Here is a 17,909-nt window from a genome sequence, read left to right as displayed (position 1 = left end):
TGAGTAGAAAGATGTTTGTTAACATTACACTTGAACTTCTGCATACCATTGCAGTTGGGAAAGCAGAATCCCGGAAGGGAGTTCCAAAGACCCGCAGTTCTGGGGAAGAAACTATTGGAGTAAAAGGCTTTCTTGCACCTAGGGATCTCTACTGTAAAGGGATGAGACTTATTAGCTTGTCGGGTTTGTCAGGGGTAGTTACGTCGGGGAGGTACAAGTGTTTGCAGTTCGTCAGAGCATTCACCATTAAAGTATTTGTAGAACAGGCAGAGGGATGCAACATCTCGTCGATGGGACAGAGGCTGAAGCCTAGATGACAGTTCAGGACCTATCAGGTTGGCGACTCTCTTTTGAACCCTGTCCAGGAGCGAGAGACAAGCAGCAGATGCACCAGCCCAGATGTGACAACAGTACTCCATACATGGGCGAATGGTTGCCTTATAGAGATATAGGATACTGTCAGGCGTAAGTAGTTTTCTAGCACGGTAGAGGGAGCCAACCTTCCTTGCAGCAACCTTGGCAATGCTCTCAATGTATCTATTCCAGTTCATATTCCCTGTAAACGTTAGGCCGAGGAGTTTAAAAGAAGTACTTTCAGGTAATGTGTTCTTGGCCATTGCTATTGGTGGTAGAGAAGGTTTCTTGTAGTTATTGAAAGAAACAAGCTTAGTCTTAGCAGCATTGAATGTGGCAAACCATTTTTGTCCCCGTTCCACTACGGATTGGAGGTCATCCTCTAGTGTTTCTGCCATTTCCTTGGATATGTGTTCATTTGTTTTCCCCTCATATCTGTTATAGAGAGTGGTGTCATCGGCAAATATACCCATCTCCGAAACAATTTTATCATTTGGACTTCCTCTCATTCGGACTTCCTCTCATTTGGACTTCTAAATCTGGACATTCTCGAAACTTGAACTGTCTCATCATTGAAATTGTATTAGCATATTTGATGCGGAGTTGCAGTAAAACTGTTTACATGGTTTAGTCAGATATTGCGCAGAAATGTTAATATTGGTACTATATAATTAATGTAGATTAGCTATTGATAATTAATTTACACTAACTGTAAATTTTTTTTTTCAGATTGCTATATTTAAAATAGTGTAAAACAACCCATCACAATGGCTTGCAAGTCTAAAAGAAAACAAGTGACAAATTATATAGAGAGATTATAAGATTGGAAGAAGTACACTGTTTCACATGAAAAAGAAAAAGGAGGAAATATTGAAGGCTGCTCCTTTCTCTCCAAATAAAAGACAAAAGAAGGACTCTTCGCAAGTTGAATTCGATCGAATATTGCATGAGTGGTTTGTAGCAAAACGGAATGAAGGTGTAGCAATATCTGGGCTCATGTTAATTGCTAAAGTAAAATCTCTTAAGGAAGAGTTGAATATAGCAGAAGATATGAAATTCAGTGAAGGCTGGGTTAGGAGCTTTAAGAGTAGACATGGTATAAGACAAGATAAGATGAAAGTGGCGTAAATTGGAAGTGCTTACCTACAAAAACATTAGCCGGATCCGAGTAGAAAATAAAAGGATTCAAATTAAATAAAGAAAGATTAATAGTGATGGTATGCGCTAATGCTTCTGGAACTCATAAACTTAAGCTTCTTGTCATCGGCAAATCAAAGTGTCCCTGAGCATTGAAAGGAGTTTCGCCTTTGCCAGTTGCTGGAATCCATATTAAATAGAGAAATAGTCAACCACCTCAGCAGAAAAAACCTTCTTAGTGACACACAATATGGTTTCCGTTCTGCAAGATCTACCGCAGATGTGCTAACGGTTATATCTCACAGGATTAGTGAATCTCTTGACAAAGGTTTCCTTTCTAGGGCAATTGCTCTTGACATATCAAAAGCCTTCGACAAGGTATGGCATAAGGGCCTACTTCACAAGATTTCCAGCTACGGTATAACTGGAAATGTTTTCTCAATCATTAAATCATTTCTCTCCGATAGGCTCATAAGAGTAGTGGTCGACGGACAAAAATCAGAGGCCTGCAGTATTAATGCTGGAGTCCCTCAGGGGTCAATCCTGGGCCCAACTCTCTTCCTGATCTACATCAATGACCTCCCTAAACACATACTTAAATCATTCGTTGACATCTATGCTGATGACACGACCATCTACGGCAACACGTCAAAGGCTGTAAATGACAAAGTTCTCTCTGATTCTCTCTCCTCTGATCTCGAGCGCGTGGTTCAGTGGGGGAAGATGTGGCTGGTTACCTTTAAATCATCTAAAACCAAACTCCTATCCTTACGCTCTGATCCCCAGCTGGCATCAATTGTGATGGATGGCTCTCGTCTAGGAGAAGCCCCATGTTTTGACAAGCTTCTAGGTTTGTCCTTTACTCCTGATCTGAAATGGAACACGTACATCAAGTCTGTTGCCAAGGTCGCTGGAAAGATGGTGGGATCCTTCTACCGCTCTAGAAGACATCTTACTACTGATGCAATTTTCTATCTATATAAAAGCCAAGTACGTCCAAGGATGGAATACTGCTGCCATATCTGGGCAGGAGCTGCTAAAAACAGCCTATCCTGCCTTGACAGAGTACAAAATAGACTTTGTGGCTTAGTGGGGATGCCCTCTTCTCTACCCTGCAACCTCTCTCCCACAGAAGAGACGTTCCGAGCCTATCCTTGTTTTATCGTTATTTCCATGGCAGGTGCTCGTCTGAACTCCAATCTCTGGTCTCCCCTCGCCAATCTTTCACGAAAACACCCGTCTAGTTGATCCACTGTGAAAAATTTCCCCCCTCTCTATATCTGTGCCTAAATCAAAACGTGGATTCCATGAACAAAGCTTCTTTCTTAGAACTGCACGCCTGTGGAACTCTGTTCCGTCTGCCTGCTTCCCACCTGACTACAACTTGGATGTCTTTAAGTCCAACGTTAACAAATTCCTGATGAACCGCCCCCTTAAGTAAACACTTCATGAAATCTCCACACTAACGTAATGTACTTACAATAACCCTTATCCCTGAGTGGCTTCCGGGCCTTGATAAGTAGTGACCACTGTGTAAAAAAAAAAATTAATTTCTTCCTTAAAAATGAAAACGTAAACAAAACAGAATCCTATGGTTTTAAAACCCTTAAAAATGCGAAAACAGTAGACCTTTTGATAAACTTTGAAAATGACCTTTTAAGCGTAATTAAAAACTTAGAATTCCACAATCAACCTAACAATTTCCAACAGAAATTACACAAAATCGTTAGAAACATAAACAACTCTAATAAAAGCTTTGTAAAAGCAGATAAAACTAGAAACTTTTATAAAATAGATAAGCAAGAATATAACAAACTAATCACAGAAAACATTACAAAAAACTACAAAAAACGAATGCGACTACATACATATAATAAATACTGAAAGTAAAAAAATTACCGATAAATTAAAAATTAGCGATAAAGTTGGCAAATTGAAACCTAGAGAGGCATACATTCTGCTTAAAGACCACAAATGGGACTTTAATAATAATCCCAGCACCCGCCTGATAAACCCAACTAAACCAGAAATAGGTAGAATTAGCAAAACAATACTTTCTAGAGTAAACAAACAAATCAAACAAGACCTAGAATTAAACCAGTGGGCAAATACTACCGAAGCAATCACCTGGTTAAAAAATATAGAAAACAAAGATAAATGTACGTTTATACAGTTTGACATCATAGACTTTTATCCCTCGATATCCGAAGAACTTTTTAACATTGCCCTAGAATTTGCCGAGGCATACACTGATATATCCTCGGAAGAAATCAACATCATTAAAAAATGTAGAAAATCAGTTCTAATAAATAACAATAATCAATGGATAAAAACTAAAATGAAAAATTCGTTTGATTTGGCGATGGGTGCCAAGGATTCTGCAGAGGCATCAGATCTTGTGGGATTATTCATTCTATATACCCTCACAAGCATATTCGATACTACGGATATCGGCCTATATAGAGATTACGGACTAGCTATAATAAATAAACTCAAACAAAGTCAAGGGAGAAAACTTTAAGAAAATCATACACAAGGAAATGAAAAAATTAGGCCTAAGAGCAGACGTATCAGCTAACATAAAAATAACAAACTTCCTGAACGTCACGTTAAATTTAGATAAAAACACATATGAACCCTATTTAAAAGATAACGCTACTCCAATTTACGTAAACCCTAAGTCCAACCACCCACCATCAATTATAAAACACATTCCTAACTCGATCGTAAGTAGACTCAGTAATAACTCAAGCGATGAAAATGCATTTAACAGGTCAACCAATATCTCCGAAACAGCCCTAAAAAAATAGTGGATACAAAAATATCGATATCAAATATAAGCAATAAAACGCCAATAACTATAATAAAATTAAAAATAGAAGAAAAAGAACTATAATTTGGTATACGGCACCATACAATCAAATGTTAAAAACAAAACTTGGCAAGAAATTTCTAGATCTTATTGAAAAACACTTTCCCGCAACTAACCCCTTACACAAAATCTTCAATAAAAATACCTCAAAGTTATCCTACGGTTGTTGCGAAAATTTAGAGATGATAATTAAAGCACATAATAACAAAATACTAAATAAAAACAATGTAAACAACAACAAAATAAACAATGAAAAAAGTAAACACCATGACAAAAATAAAACTAACACTAGCAGAAATAATAATAATAATAATAATAATAATAATAATAATAATAATAATAATAATAATAATAATAATAATAAACCAACCCCGGACAAGAACAACCATACCATTAATAAAAATACTAATAACGAACAAGATAAATGCAATTGTAGACACCGCACACTTTGCCCAGTTCCAAATAAATGTCTAACTAAAAGCGTAGTTTATCAGGCAACAATATTTGCGAAAGAAAACCCGAATAACAAGAAATATTACGTAGTCATGATTTCCTTAGATTTCAAACCCCGATACTATGACCACAAAAGTACATTCAACAATAAAAAAACACCGTATAAAAACAACACTAGCGAATAAATACTGGGAACTCAAAGAAAGCGGACATTCGCCGGTAGTCGAATGGAAAATAATAAGACAAGCTACCACGTGTAGGCATCTAGACGACCCATGTAGATTATGCCTTCATGAAAAATTTGCTATTCTGTACTTTAAGGAGAAGAGAAATAGCAAATAAGTGTGTTCACAAAATAAAATTTACCCAAGGATAGCGATACAAAATAGTTTTAAAACTAACAAAAACAATAGAAAATAAACAAATAAATAAATGAAATAAACATGAATATACATAAACGATCACACATATATGTATATATAAATATATGTACATATATGTGCATATATGTATGTACACATATATATATTTATATATAAACTACAAAAAAACCACTAACCTAGTTTTAAAACAGATCCTTTGTCCGATAAAATGCATGCCCATTGGCTGATAGGAAGGGACGCGGTGGATACTAGAAAGCTGATTGGCTAACTAAATCCTCAATAGAAGAGGACCATATAAAAACGATAAACAACCACAGAATTCGCGCATAAGGCTGAGGAATCCTAGAGTGGATGAAACGCCGAATATTCAGTGTAGCTTAATCGCCATATATATTTTATAAATTACTATATATATATATATATATATATATATATATATATATATATATATATATATATATATATGAAAATTAAATAAGATACGTGTTACATTGAACACTTTAAAGGCAAATAGCTACAACGCAATTTTTTTTCTTTATAAAATAAACGAGTGTTTATTTTTTAAAGAGAAAGATATATTTCAGAGATATACACTCCTTTTTCAATCTCTCTCTCTCTCTCTCTCTCTCTCTCTCTCTCTATATATATATATATATATATATATATATATATATATATATATATATATATATATATATATATATATATCCTCTTATTCTTCGCCATGGTGTTGAATGGAAGAATTTGAGTTGAGTCCACATGATGTTAGCAACACGTATCTTATTTAATTTTCAAATTTCACTCAATGCCTTTTAATGGATAACCTATATATATGTGTGTGTGTGTGTGTGTGTGTGTGTGTGTGTGTGTGTGTGTGTGTGTGTGTGTGTGTGTGTGTGAGCTGTCGTTTACTTTTAGAAATAATGCGTTAGCTGTTGTAAGGATGTGCATTTTTGTTGATGCACTAACTAGTTCTTCTTTAGATGTGAAAGTACACTTTCAAGTTGCAGACGTGTTTTGTATTTTCCATCACCTGATATCATTCACTCCACTCCATTCTATAAATTATGGCGTCAGTTAATATACGCAAAGATGGCAGATTATAAGTGAGATTGATTTGTACTGAAAGAGGAAAATGAAAAACAATTTTTGTTGTTGACGTGGAAAAAAGTTTACAAACTTGTTCATCTTTGTCATGTGATTATGAACAAAGAAAACAAAATCATTTGAGGGAAGAGGGATGTTATCATTTTGTTTCTGCTTTCGAATGATTTTGTAGTTTGTCTCTAAAAGTCACCTACATTTAAGGTCATCTACGTTTAAGGCAGTCATGTAATGATAATGTTATTTAATCCTCTCCAGACACAATCATGTAATGATGATGTAATGATCATGTAATCATGTAATGATAATGTTATTTAATCCTCTCCAGACACAATCATGTAATGATGATATAATGATCATGTAATCATGTAATGATAATGTTATTTAATCCTCTCCAGACACAATCATGTAATGATGATGTAATGATCATGTAATCATGTAATGATAATGTTATTTAATCCTCTCCAGACACAAACATGTAATGATGATATAATGATCATGTAATCATGTAATGATAATGTTATTTAATCCTCTCCAGACACAATCATGTAATGATGATATAATGATCATGTAATCATGTAATGATAATGTTATTTTATCCTCTCCAGACACAATCATGTAATGATGATGTAATGATCATGTAATCATGTAATGATAATGTTATTTAATCCTCTCCAGACACAATCATGTAATGATGATGTAATGATCATGTAATCATGTAATGATAATGTTATTTAATCCTCTCCAGAAACAATCATGTAATGATGATATAATGATCATGTAATCATGTAATGATAATGTTATTTTATCCTCTCCAGACACAATCATGTAATGATGATGTAATGATCATGTAATCATGTAATGATAATGTTATGTAATCCTCTCCAGACACAATCATGTAATGATGATATAATGATCATGTAATCATGTAATGATAATGTTATTTAATCCTCTCCAGACACAATCATGTAATGATGATGTAATGATCATGTAATCATGTAATGATAATGTTATTTAATCCTCTCCAGACACAATCATGTAATGATGATATAATGATCATGTAATCATGTAATGATAATGTTATTTAATCCTCTCCAGACACAATCATGTAATGATGATGTAATGATCATGTAATCATGTAATGATAATGTTATTTAATCCTCTCCAGACACAATCATGTAATGATGATGTAATGATCATGTAATCATGTAATGATAATGTTATTTAATCCTCTCCAGACACAATCATGTAATGATGATATAATGATCATGTAATCATGTAATGATAATGTTATTTAATCCTCTCCAGACACAATCATGTAATGATGATGTAATGATCATGTAATCATGTAATGATAATGTTATTTAATCCTCTCCAGACACAATCATGTAATGATGATATAATGATCATGTAATCATGTAATGATAATGTTATTTAATCCTCTCCAGACACAATCATGTAATGATGATGTAATGATCATGTAATCATGTAATGATAATGTTATTTAATCCTCTCCAGACACAAACATGTAATGATGATGTAATGATCATGTAATCATGTAATGATAATGTTATTTAATCCTCTCCAGACACAATCATGTAATGATGATGTAATGATCATGTAATCATGTAATGATAATGTTATTTAATCCTCTCCAGACACAATCATGTAATGATGATGTAATGATCATGTAATCATGTAATGATAATGTTATTTAATCCTCTCCAGACACAATCATGTAATGATGATATAATGATCATGTAATCATGTAATGATAATGTTATTTAATCCTCTCCAGACACAATCATGTAATGATGATGTAATGATCATGTAATCATGTAATGATAATGTTATTTAATCCTCTCCAGACACAATCATGTAATGATGATATAATGATCATGTAATCATGTAATGATAATGTTATTTAATCCTCTCCAGACACAATCATGTAATGATGATGTAATGATCATGTAATCATGTAATGATAATGTTATTTAATCCTCTCCAGACACAAACATGTAATGATGATGTAATGATCATGTAATCATGTAATGATAATGTTATTTAATCCTCTCCAGACACAATCATGTAATGATGATGTAATGATCATGTAATCATGTAATGATAATGTTATTTAATCCTCTCCAGACACAATTATGTAATGATGATGTAATGATCATATAATCATGTAATGATAATGTTATTTAATCCTCTCCAGACACAATCATGTAATGATGATATAATGATTATGTAATCAGGTAATGATAATGTTATTTAATCCTCTCCAGACACAAGGCAAATTTTGAAAAGAAATGTACAAAATTCATGAGCAGCCCCATCAACATTCCATGGTGAGAGCGCATCAGGTGATTAACAGTAAATCAGCTTCTTCTCAGAGAGAAGGTAAAACCTAAGATGGTGGACCCCCTAAAACTGTGTCTCTACAAAACTGCTATTAGAATGATTATCAATGACGTATCCGTTACGGCTACGAACACTACCCATTCAAACTGCAGATAACCTGCATAGAAAATTTTCTTAATCGAAGATTATAATATGCCATAAGAATCGGACAATTGCCATTATTTTAATATAAAGGCATTTAAATCGATTCTGAATCTTTTAAACTGGCGCGAAATAAACTTTATAGATAAAAATCAGGTTGTATCATTTACTTCTGCGTAGTTTTATATTCATTGATTTGCATATCAATGAATTAGCTGCCCTAAAAACATGTTATAAAAGACAATAAGGGAGAGGATGAGGGACTGGTTGGCAGCAAATAGAAGACGAATGTAAAATGTCGTGATTATTTTTTTCTAATAAGATTACAAGCTTATTTCAGCAGAAACGTAAAATTGATGCGACCGATGCGAGAGTCGGAGTTAGTGAAATTTCGTCGTGAAGTGGACTTTATGAAAAGCGTAGTCGTCGTGAAATAGAGAGATTAAAATACAGTTCGGATTGGACTTTATGAAACGTGCTGTCGTCGTGATATGAAGCGATTAAAATACAATTTGGGCCGGATTTTACGAAAAGTGACATCATCGTGAAATGGATAAATTAAAATACGATTCGGATCGTGAATCGTAAAGTGATTGGAGAATTAAGTTATAATTAGAGTTGGACTTTATTTTTTTAGAATTAGCGTCGTTGTGTTGTGTGAGCTAGTTGTGTCGTCGTGTTTGAAGGACTAGTTGTGCCTAGAAGCCCTGGGGTGTGAGTGCCGAGCTGGGCACGTTTTTTGTTTATGTAAATTTTTTGTTTAAAAAAGTGTGCACATTTTCTTTAATTCGTTACAAAGAAATTCTCAATGAAATGTAAACACGAATCCCGCTCATTTTCACAAAAGTACGGATCGCGAGAAGTATAATAATTTTGATTAATTTCATTTTGTTGTAATAAAACAGGAAATGCTTATTTAATTAGAATACTTTTGAATATACACAAGTAAGAATTTCTTTATTTTTTTCTAAAAAAGTATGTTTTTATTCAATAATAATCTAAAATGGCGTTTGTCTCTCAATAAACTGAGACCCCCAGTGGTTTGTGTCTCGTGTTTTATCGACTGAGAAAGTGATATATCTTAAACTTTCATTGGCTCTAAAATATTACGGGTTTTTCCTTAGACTTTGAAATAAAACGTTTGTAAAATATTGTTCAAAAAGTCAATTTTAGCAATTACATTACTCTAGTTATTCTTAAATCTTATTATCATAACAAAATAAAGTTAAAACAATTCTTTACTAATGATTTAAAATTCGAAAGAAAATGGGTATTTACTAAGGAAAGTTATACTTTTTATATCCCTCGCCGTTTTTTCGGCCATACTTTCACTAATGAAACTTAAGGAGAAAATTTCTTATTATTTCTTTCTTATTTCTTAGTGACTCGGGTTTTCATTTTTCTGACATTTTTTTTATTTAATTTTCAAGATTATAATTTTTTTTTCATGCGTACAGAGAAATATTATATTACATTTAAAATTTCACCCGTAACTGTTATTAAAAATCACATGAGATATTTTTTTGCAATTGTAATATTAAAAATATTTTTTGCAATCGGTCTGAAAATATTAAATACGATAATATCATTAGTTCGAGGAATTAATATTTTTCGAGTTATACTGATTTCATTAACACGGACTTTAGGGTCTCTTTTCGCAATGTTCCTATGTTAAATTGTTAACGTTGCTTTATTTTCACACAAAAACCAATTCATGCGTTTATTTTTTTAGTACTTAAAACTATAACTTTAGTAAAGGTATGTTTGCTTACGAGGGTCTGCCAAACGATTGTGAAAAATGGACCGCATGTTTCCGTGGCGTCAGACTTGTGTTAACTATACGAACTATGGAAAAGCAGAAGTGACTTAATGATTTTTTAAAACTTTTGTTTATCTTCTTCAAACTGCAATTAATAATTAATCTTTGTTATAATTTTGTTAGGTTTAACGATTAATGATATTATAAACATTTATATATTAAATATCAAATACGGTTTTACTGAATGTTCATTTGGTTACCTACGGAGTTCCATATTTTGTTCGGTAAAAAGAGACAAACAACATATGAGAGAGCCTACAAAATGCTTAATATTTGTGCAATAATATTTTCAAATTGGTTTTAATCTGGCCATAAAATACATGATAAGAGTCATGTTTATATTAAAACTTAATATTTAAAAAAAAATTAAACACAATTAATTAAAAATCTATGTTGTAACGGAACATTTTGAAATAATGGAATTTTAATAGTTTTAATCTTTTAAAAATTAATTAATGTTTACGAAGTTTCTTTTTCTTGACAATTCAACTGATTATAGTATATATTAATTCGAAAAAAAACGCTATTAAAAAAAACATAATAATATTAAGTTTATATCAATTTTTTAATTGCAACTTTGGGGTAAATTTTTGTTCAATATGTGTATTTAAATTTTTACAAAATAAATATTTTTTAATTATTTAAACTCTTATGTTTCATAATAAATAGAAATTTCGGTAGATTTAAATATATTTTGTTCGAATTTCGAAAAAATAAATAGAGGGGGGGGACACGCACTAAAAAATATTCCCCTCGTATATTTTACGAAAACTGCATTTTATATGTAATTTCATTCTAAAATGGATAGGTATCGAAAATTTCACGAAAATCTGACCATTAGTTGATTTTTGCTAGATTTATTAAATACGGGTATGTTTTCACGTTCGGAATGTCTACTACATGAGAACGTTATTTTAAAGCGCCAATTATGTAAACACGATTTTCATCTTGCACTTTCATTATTTTCGTTCGATGAAAAATTTTTTAAAAAATTATTACTGGTTTATTTTGCCCTTCTTCTTTTAAGTGGTACAAAGGTTATACTGATAATATTAATTTATAATAAAGTTACATCGTGTTACATATAGGGTGGGGTAATTCCGTGACCATCGTCATAGATGGCGTGTTAGCTGAAAAATGACGTCATCGCCATAGGTCATAGCAAGCAAGATAAGCGGAACACAGACTGTCGATAATGAGCAGACATTTTTTACAGAAAGCGTTAGAAAACTTCAAAATTGGATGAAAAAAGATAAACATGATACTTTGTACTCATCCAATATTAATAATAAAAATATTAATAATAAAAATATTAATAATAAAAATATTAATAATAAAAATATTATAAAAAACGAATTGATAGGGAGAAAAGTTGTTGAAAAGTATAAAAAGAAAAAGAATACGATTTGATTTGTATGAAACTGGTTTATTACAATAGAAATAAATAAAAATTAACAATAAATATTTTTTAGATAAAAAAACAATATTTTAAAAATCAAAACTGAAAAACAAACGATAAATTAGTTTAACTGAAATATGAACAATAAATTAGTTTACCTGAAAAACGAACAACAAATTAGTTTAACTGAAAAACGAACAATAAATTTGTTTAACTGAATACCGAACAATAAATTAGTTTAATTGAATAACGAACAATTAGTTTAACTGAATAACAAACAATAAGTTAAAAATTAAATTCAAACAAATGTTAGTATAAACAAAGGTACCATGCAGAAATATTTGAAACATTGAATAATCAAACTTTTCAAAAATCTGTTGTAGAATTTAATTAAAAGTTTGAATTTTTCTTTTTCTGATTTTTTTTTACTAATATTGTCATTCTCTTTGCGACAAAAATTGTTTATAAGGGAATTCGATGAACACCATATCAGCATTTTTTCAATTTGCGTGACCCTCATCACAAGAGTCAACATGAAATAATCGATTTTGATCAGCCAAAATATTTAAAGTTATGTACATGGCTAATTTTCTCTGATGAATCGAATGTAAAAAAGAACCGCATTTTGTAAGTTTGTTTATAACTATATAAGACAAAATTATTAGTTATATCATTGGGGTATAGCAGAGAACCTCTGTTAATACCCTGAAAATAGCTGTTTAATTCAGCTATTTCTTCAACAGCCTCTCTCCCGGATATGAAATTTTTGCAGCTATTACATTTCAGTTTTTTGAAAACTGCATGACAACAATAACCTGCTAAGTATAATATAAAGGAAGTACTTCCTTGCATTGATTGATATCATCTTCTGTTACATTTATGTTAAATTTATAAACATGTAACTTTTGTTCCCTTGTCATTTCATCCCAGTTAGTTTCTTTTAAATTTTTCAATTCAATAGTTCGATTATTAATTGGTAAGCTCAATTTTAAAACTGACAACATTCTGAGATATTTTTCACATTCATACATCTGACGTATCGATATATTATACTGATCTCCACTTTGTCGATACTGGCCAAACCTTGCCTCAAGGTTATCTGTCTGAAACTTTCCTGGTAATATATACACCATGTTCAGTACATTTATACAATATTTAGTCAATTCTAAAATTGCGTAAGTAGTATGGTGCAAAGCAGTATATGTTTCCGTTGTTAACTTACCAGTTCTTCCAGGAATGCTATTCCAAGTTTCTAACCAGTTCTGTGGAACACATTTAAGAAACTGTAATCATCACTATTTAATGTAAATGGGTTAGCATATTTATTACGAAGTCGACAACCTTTATATAGTGTTTTCACGTTCAGTATTGTCCACCAAATATAAAATATTTGAATGTATTCTGCGATTTCTACATAATTTGGCAAGCATTCCTGTTTTCCTAAGGTTAGCAAACCTTAAATAGTATATTCGCTGAAAATTCGCAAAACCAAATTAGCATGTTGCCTTTCAAAAGTAGTCGGAGAAAGAGCTTTTAAAGTCAACTTGTAGCAATATTTCACAAGTGATTGAGATTCTAGGGCATAAAGTTTATGTAAATCGCATTTAAATTTTGCAGAAATAAGTAGTTATCGAGATATAAAAAGTTGTTTTATGCATTGTATTCTTTGGTGGCCATCTTTATGGCGCGCGCGTATATTCAGGATAATCGAAAACCTCTAAAAGTAGTCATTAAAGAGAAAATTGTGGAAGTGGATCTAAAAATTTATCTATTTTTCTTTAATTAACTATTAATAGTTTACGCACTTGTTTGGCCATTAAATTATGAATTAATCAAAATTGTTATAAAGCTTTAATTTAATGGTAACCATCTTACAGCTGGAAACTTCAATATAACAATATAATTTGGTAAATAAATAAATCGGTATTTATGCAGTTTATGTAACTAATAACAGGTATTAGCGCAGTTTAACATCTACAAACAAATTGTTTGCATTTTAGGAGAGTTCCGTCCACGCAACGTAAAAGTTAACAAAGCCTTACCTCCTCCATCTGCCGAAAGTGGCTTTTTAAATTTGCTTGCGAATGTTAAACTGCAAAAGTGCCTAATAAAGTTATTTAGAAACCTATTCTTAATTTAAGGAGAGGGTGGCTTACTTTATTCTCATCTAACAATTTAATAAGCAAAAAATAACATTAAAAATTGGGAAATTTCTGTAAATTAATAAAAGTAAAAAAAATGGAGAAAAATACAAAAAAAAAAGATATTTTTTTTACAACCTGGCCCAGCGTAGTATAAACACCCCCAACCTCCCCATATTAAGAACGGCTTTCGGAATAAACACCCCTGAACCTCCCGATGTTAAGAACATCTTTCGAGGTTGGGGGTGTTTATTCCGAAAGCCGTTCTTAACATGGGGAGGTTGCGATGTTTATAATACGTCGTAAAAAATTACGATTTAAAAAATAGCACGGATCATTCTGCATTAGCACCTAAATATGTGTATATATATATATATATATATATATATATATATATATATATATATATATATATATATATATATATATATATATATATAATTGTATAGTTTTAAAGGTTAAAAACTTCCAAGACTATATATATATATATATATATATATATATATATATATATATATATATATATATATATATATATATATATATATATATACTTCAAGCCTGAAGAATTATATAAATATTGCACAGTAAAATAGTTGAACTAAAAAGATAAATGATGTTTCTTATTAAAAATTATTTAAACAAGGAATTCCGTTTTTACGATATCGCTTTTATTAAATTGTTAGGTGAAAGTACATAATATTTCCACCATACTCCCCGTTTTAAATAAGTTTCTAAATAATAATTTATTATTTCAGCACATAACTTAAATTACATGTAAAATTAATTTTTATATACATACTTTCATTTTTATTTTAAAATACGTTTAAAAAAAATAAATAATAAATAAATTTTAAAAAAGCGCGTTTTTTTTTTTAAATATCTCAAACATTTTAACACTTACTCTGTTATATTTAGATGGAGTAAAATCCTTTCTTTTTATTGCATGAATCCACTGGTAAATTATTTCTTTTTTTTGGGGGGGGGTGAAAACACGATAACTTTTGGACCATTTTCGTAGTTACCTCGGCATTTTGGAATTATACATCTCGACGGCATGTTTAAATTTATTTAACCCTCCAAAACTTTAAACCAACTTCCGGTTTAGTCATGAGACACGTGACCAAATTTCAACAGACCGATGTTCATGACATCATCAGACTAAATTATAGTCGTCGCTAGGCCATCATATTACGGTAGCCACAGGTAATTCTGTGGTGAATTTTGGCAGTCTCTATTGCTTACACAACAAAACAATACATTTTTACTAAGATTTAAAAGATAGTGGATTAATTATATTCTGTGATTGTTAGTTAATAAATACTGAAATTTTCATTAAAATAGGTTGATTTCCTGAATTTTTCTGAATTTATAAGTGAAGGGAGGGGGCCAAATGTTTATACATTATAAGGATTGGCCATCCATTTTGCACACACCTAAAAACAAAAGAAAAGTATTTTTTTTCTTTTTGTCTTCTTTTGCATGATTGTTATAAAAATAGATCTTGTTACTTTGTCAGTATTTTATCCCATTCTGTAACAATTGAAAAAAAAAAGAAGAAAAAAAACGAACTTATTCGATCGAGAAAAATAAAAATAATTGTGGAATATCTAGTGTTGTTGCTTGTCATAAATTTAGACGTTAAAATTCAAAACTAGAATATAACATCTTAAATGGAATTGTCTCGTGATCCAAAAATATCGATATTACCTACTAGCTATGATTAAATGTAGTATCTGCCCTGTCTCCGGTCAGACAATAATAATAGATAATCATCCTCTTCCTCCTCAGAAAGAGAGTAAGAAGGAAATAACGTCCGATATTGACTCTATTTAATTGCCTCCCCCACGTGGACAATGTTAGACATTTGGTTATTGTAATTTTTTAATTTAATTTATTTATTTATTTATTTATTTATTGTGTGGACAAACCAGTTCATAAGTTCGAATGGGAGCACAAATTCCTCTGTAATCTCGTTGGCACTCAATCGGAAGAAGGGTACCCCAAGCAACAGACAATAAATTCAGACGAGTATAATATGGAATATACATGTATAAAATATAAATAAATTCAGACGAGTATAATATGGAATATACATGTATAAAATATAAATAAATTCAGACGAGTATAATATGGAATATACATGTATAAAATATAAAGACACACAAAAAACAAATTATCCATAGAATTTCCATGGATCGTGCAAGTAAATAACTGATTCGTCAAAAATTTTAAAGAATTAAATTTGAAACTGTTTGTTGAAAAAAGGATGATTCACTTTTATGAATAGAGTTCAAATAAAGTAAATGTTACGTTAGTGGATTTGACATAAAGTTGACTTTAATTGATTTGTCTGTTTTGCCGATTATGTCATTCATCATAAAATCTAATTAGCGATTATTACAAAAATGTCATTCATCATAAAATCTAATTAGCGATTATTAAAAAAATGTCATTCATCATAAAATCTAATTAGCGATTATTACAAAAATGTCATTCATCATAAAATCTAATTAGCGATTATTACAAAAATGTCATTCATCATAAAATCTAATTAGCGATTATTACAAAAATGTCATTCATCATAAACTAAAGCTGAATTAATTACATTTCCCTAAGGCTTCTTTCTATGTATTTTAATTTAAGCACACGAAATACCTTTCACTCGGGTAACGCCGTGTGGCCATGCTAGTGAATGATACATTGACATTGATATTTTACCTTCAGCTGAAAATCTCCGTCCTTCTGATTTCTTGAATGGTGAATACATTTTCAATTTTTTTACCACTAAAGAGATTTTGTAATTCAAGGACTTGTGTGGCCAGCCGAGGGTTACGTCCTGTATGTGTGTTCCTCTTATATTTCTGACCGGTTCAGAGCGGCGATTTGGGTTACATTGGCAATAGAACGCCCCCCTTCCATAACCGGATCTAAATGACCAAAACATTTTCGGGCATTTCCGATCAGTGCGTTTTTGGCATTTCAAAAATATCAATTATTGTAATTCCGTCTCTCTTTTCATTTTCACAAAATATTATTTTATTTCACCTTCTCAAAATTTTCACAAAATATTTTATTTCACCTTCTCAAAATTTTCACAAAATATTATTTTATTTCACCTTCTCAACTGCATTTTCCCACGACCTCTTAGCGGCCTAATCCATGCCTTTCTGCAAGAAGTTTTGTTTTTCCGTTGATTGGTTCATTCGTTAGTCCGTTCTGTCGGTTCGTCACACGTAAGTTTAAGGTTGCATTTTCGTCTCTTTATCATGCTGAAATTTGAAATAAAATTCTTAGTTACGTCTAAGCCTGTCACAGTCGGTTTTTAATCGGCTAACGCTCAAATGGACTTGACGTATGTTAGGAGGATGCGCTCTTACTTGGGAAATGTTCCATGATCTCCGGTTCTTTGAATCCTTCCGATGACGGTAATTACTCCAAACTCGAATTAGAAGCAGGACGTTCGAAAGAAGTTCTTGATTACAAAAAGGAGGGAAAAGAAACTGATTGATATAATCGATACAAAATAGATGCACTATGAAATAGAGTATAGCGAATTCGATTCCGAGTGGGTGCATTGTTATGTTCCGTAGAAATATCTTTTGAAATTTCCTCACTCATCTCATAGCAATTCTATAAAAATCAATAAAAATTGACACATCACTTTTTATTGATTTTTATTAACGGGTTGTGAATTCTTTTCCCCATAAATAATAAAATTCTACCCAATTTACACAATTAA

The 17,909-nt window shown here is 31.3% G+C and overlaps 1 protein-coding gene across 3 annotated transcripts in view; it reads right to left on the bottom strand.

The window, feature by feature from the left end:
- The window catches only part of LOC145241473 (uncharacterized), a 419,465-nt gene extending 402,402 nt beyond the window's left edge, over positions 1–17,063 (bottom strand). The window contains exon 1 of one of the 3 annotated variants that reach the window (XM_080104459.1): positions 16,889–17,063. In XM_080104459.1, coding sequence (XP_079960585.1) covers positions 16,889–16,937 — 49 coding nt within the window. In that variant the 5' untranslated portion in view covers positions 16,938–17,063. Of the gene's footprint in view, positions 1–15,071; positions 15,222–16,888 lie in introns of those variants that run through there. The other 2 variants (XM_080104458.1, XM_080104460.1) reach the window with 2 other exon arrangements.
- Between the last annotated feature and the right edge of the window lie 846 nt (positions 17,064–17,909).

The sequence above is a fragment of the Euprymna scolopes genome, chromosome 20 (genome assembly GCF_053919585.1).
Source record: "Euprymna scolopes isolate OS-2025 chromosome 20, ASM5391958v1, whole genome shotgun sequence".
Taxonomy (NCBI): Eukaryota; Metazoa; Mollusca; class Cephalopoda; order Sepiida; family Sepiolidae; genus Euprymna; species Euprymna scolopes.
This window is presented reverse-complemented; position numbering and strand designations above follow the sequence as displayed.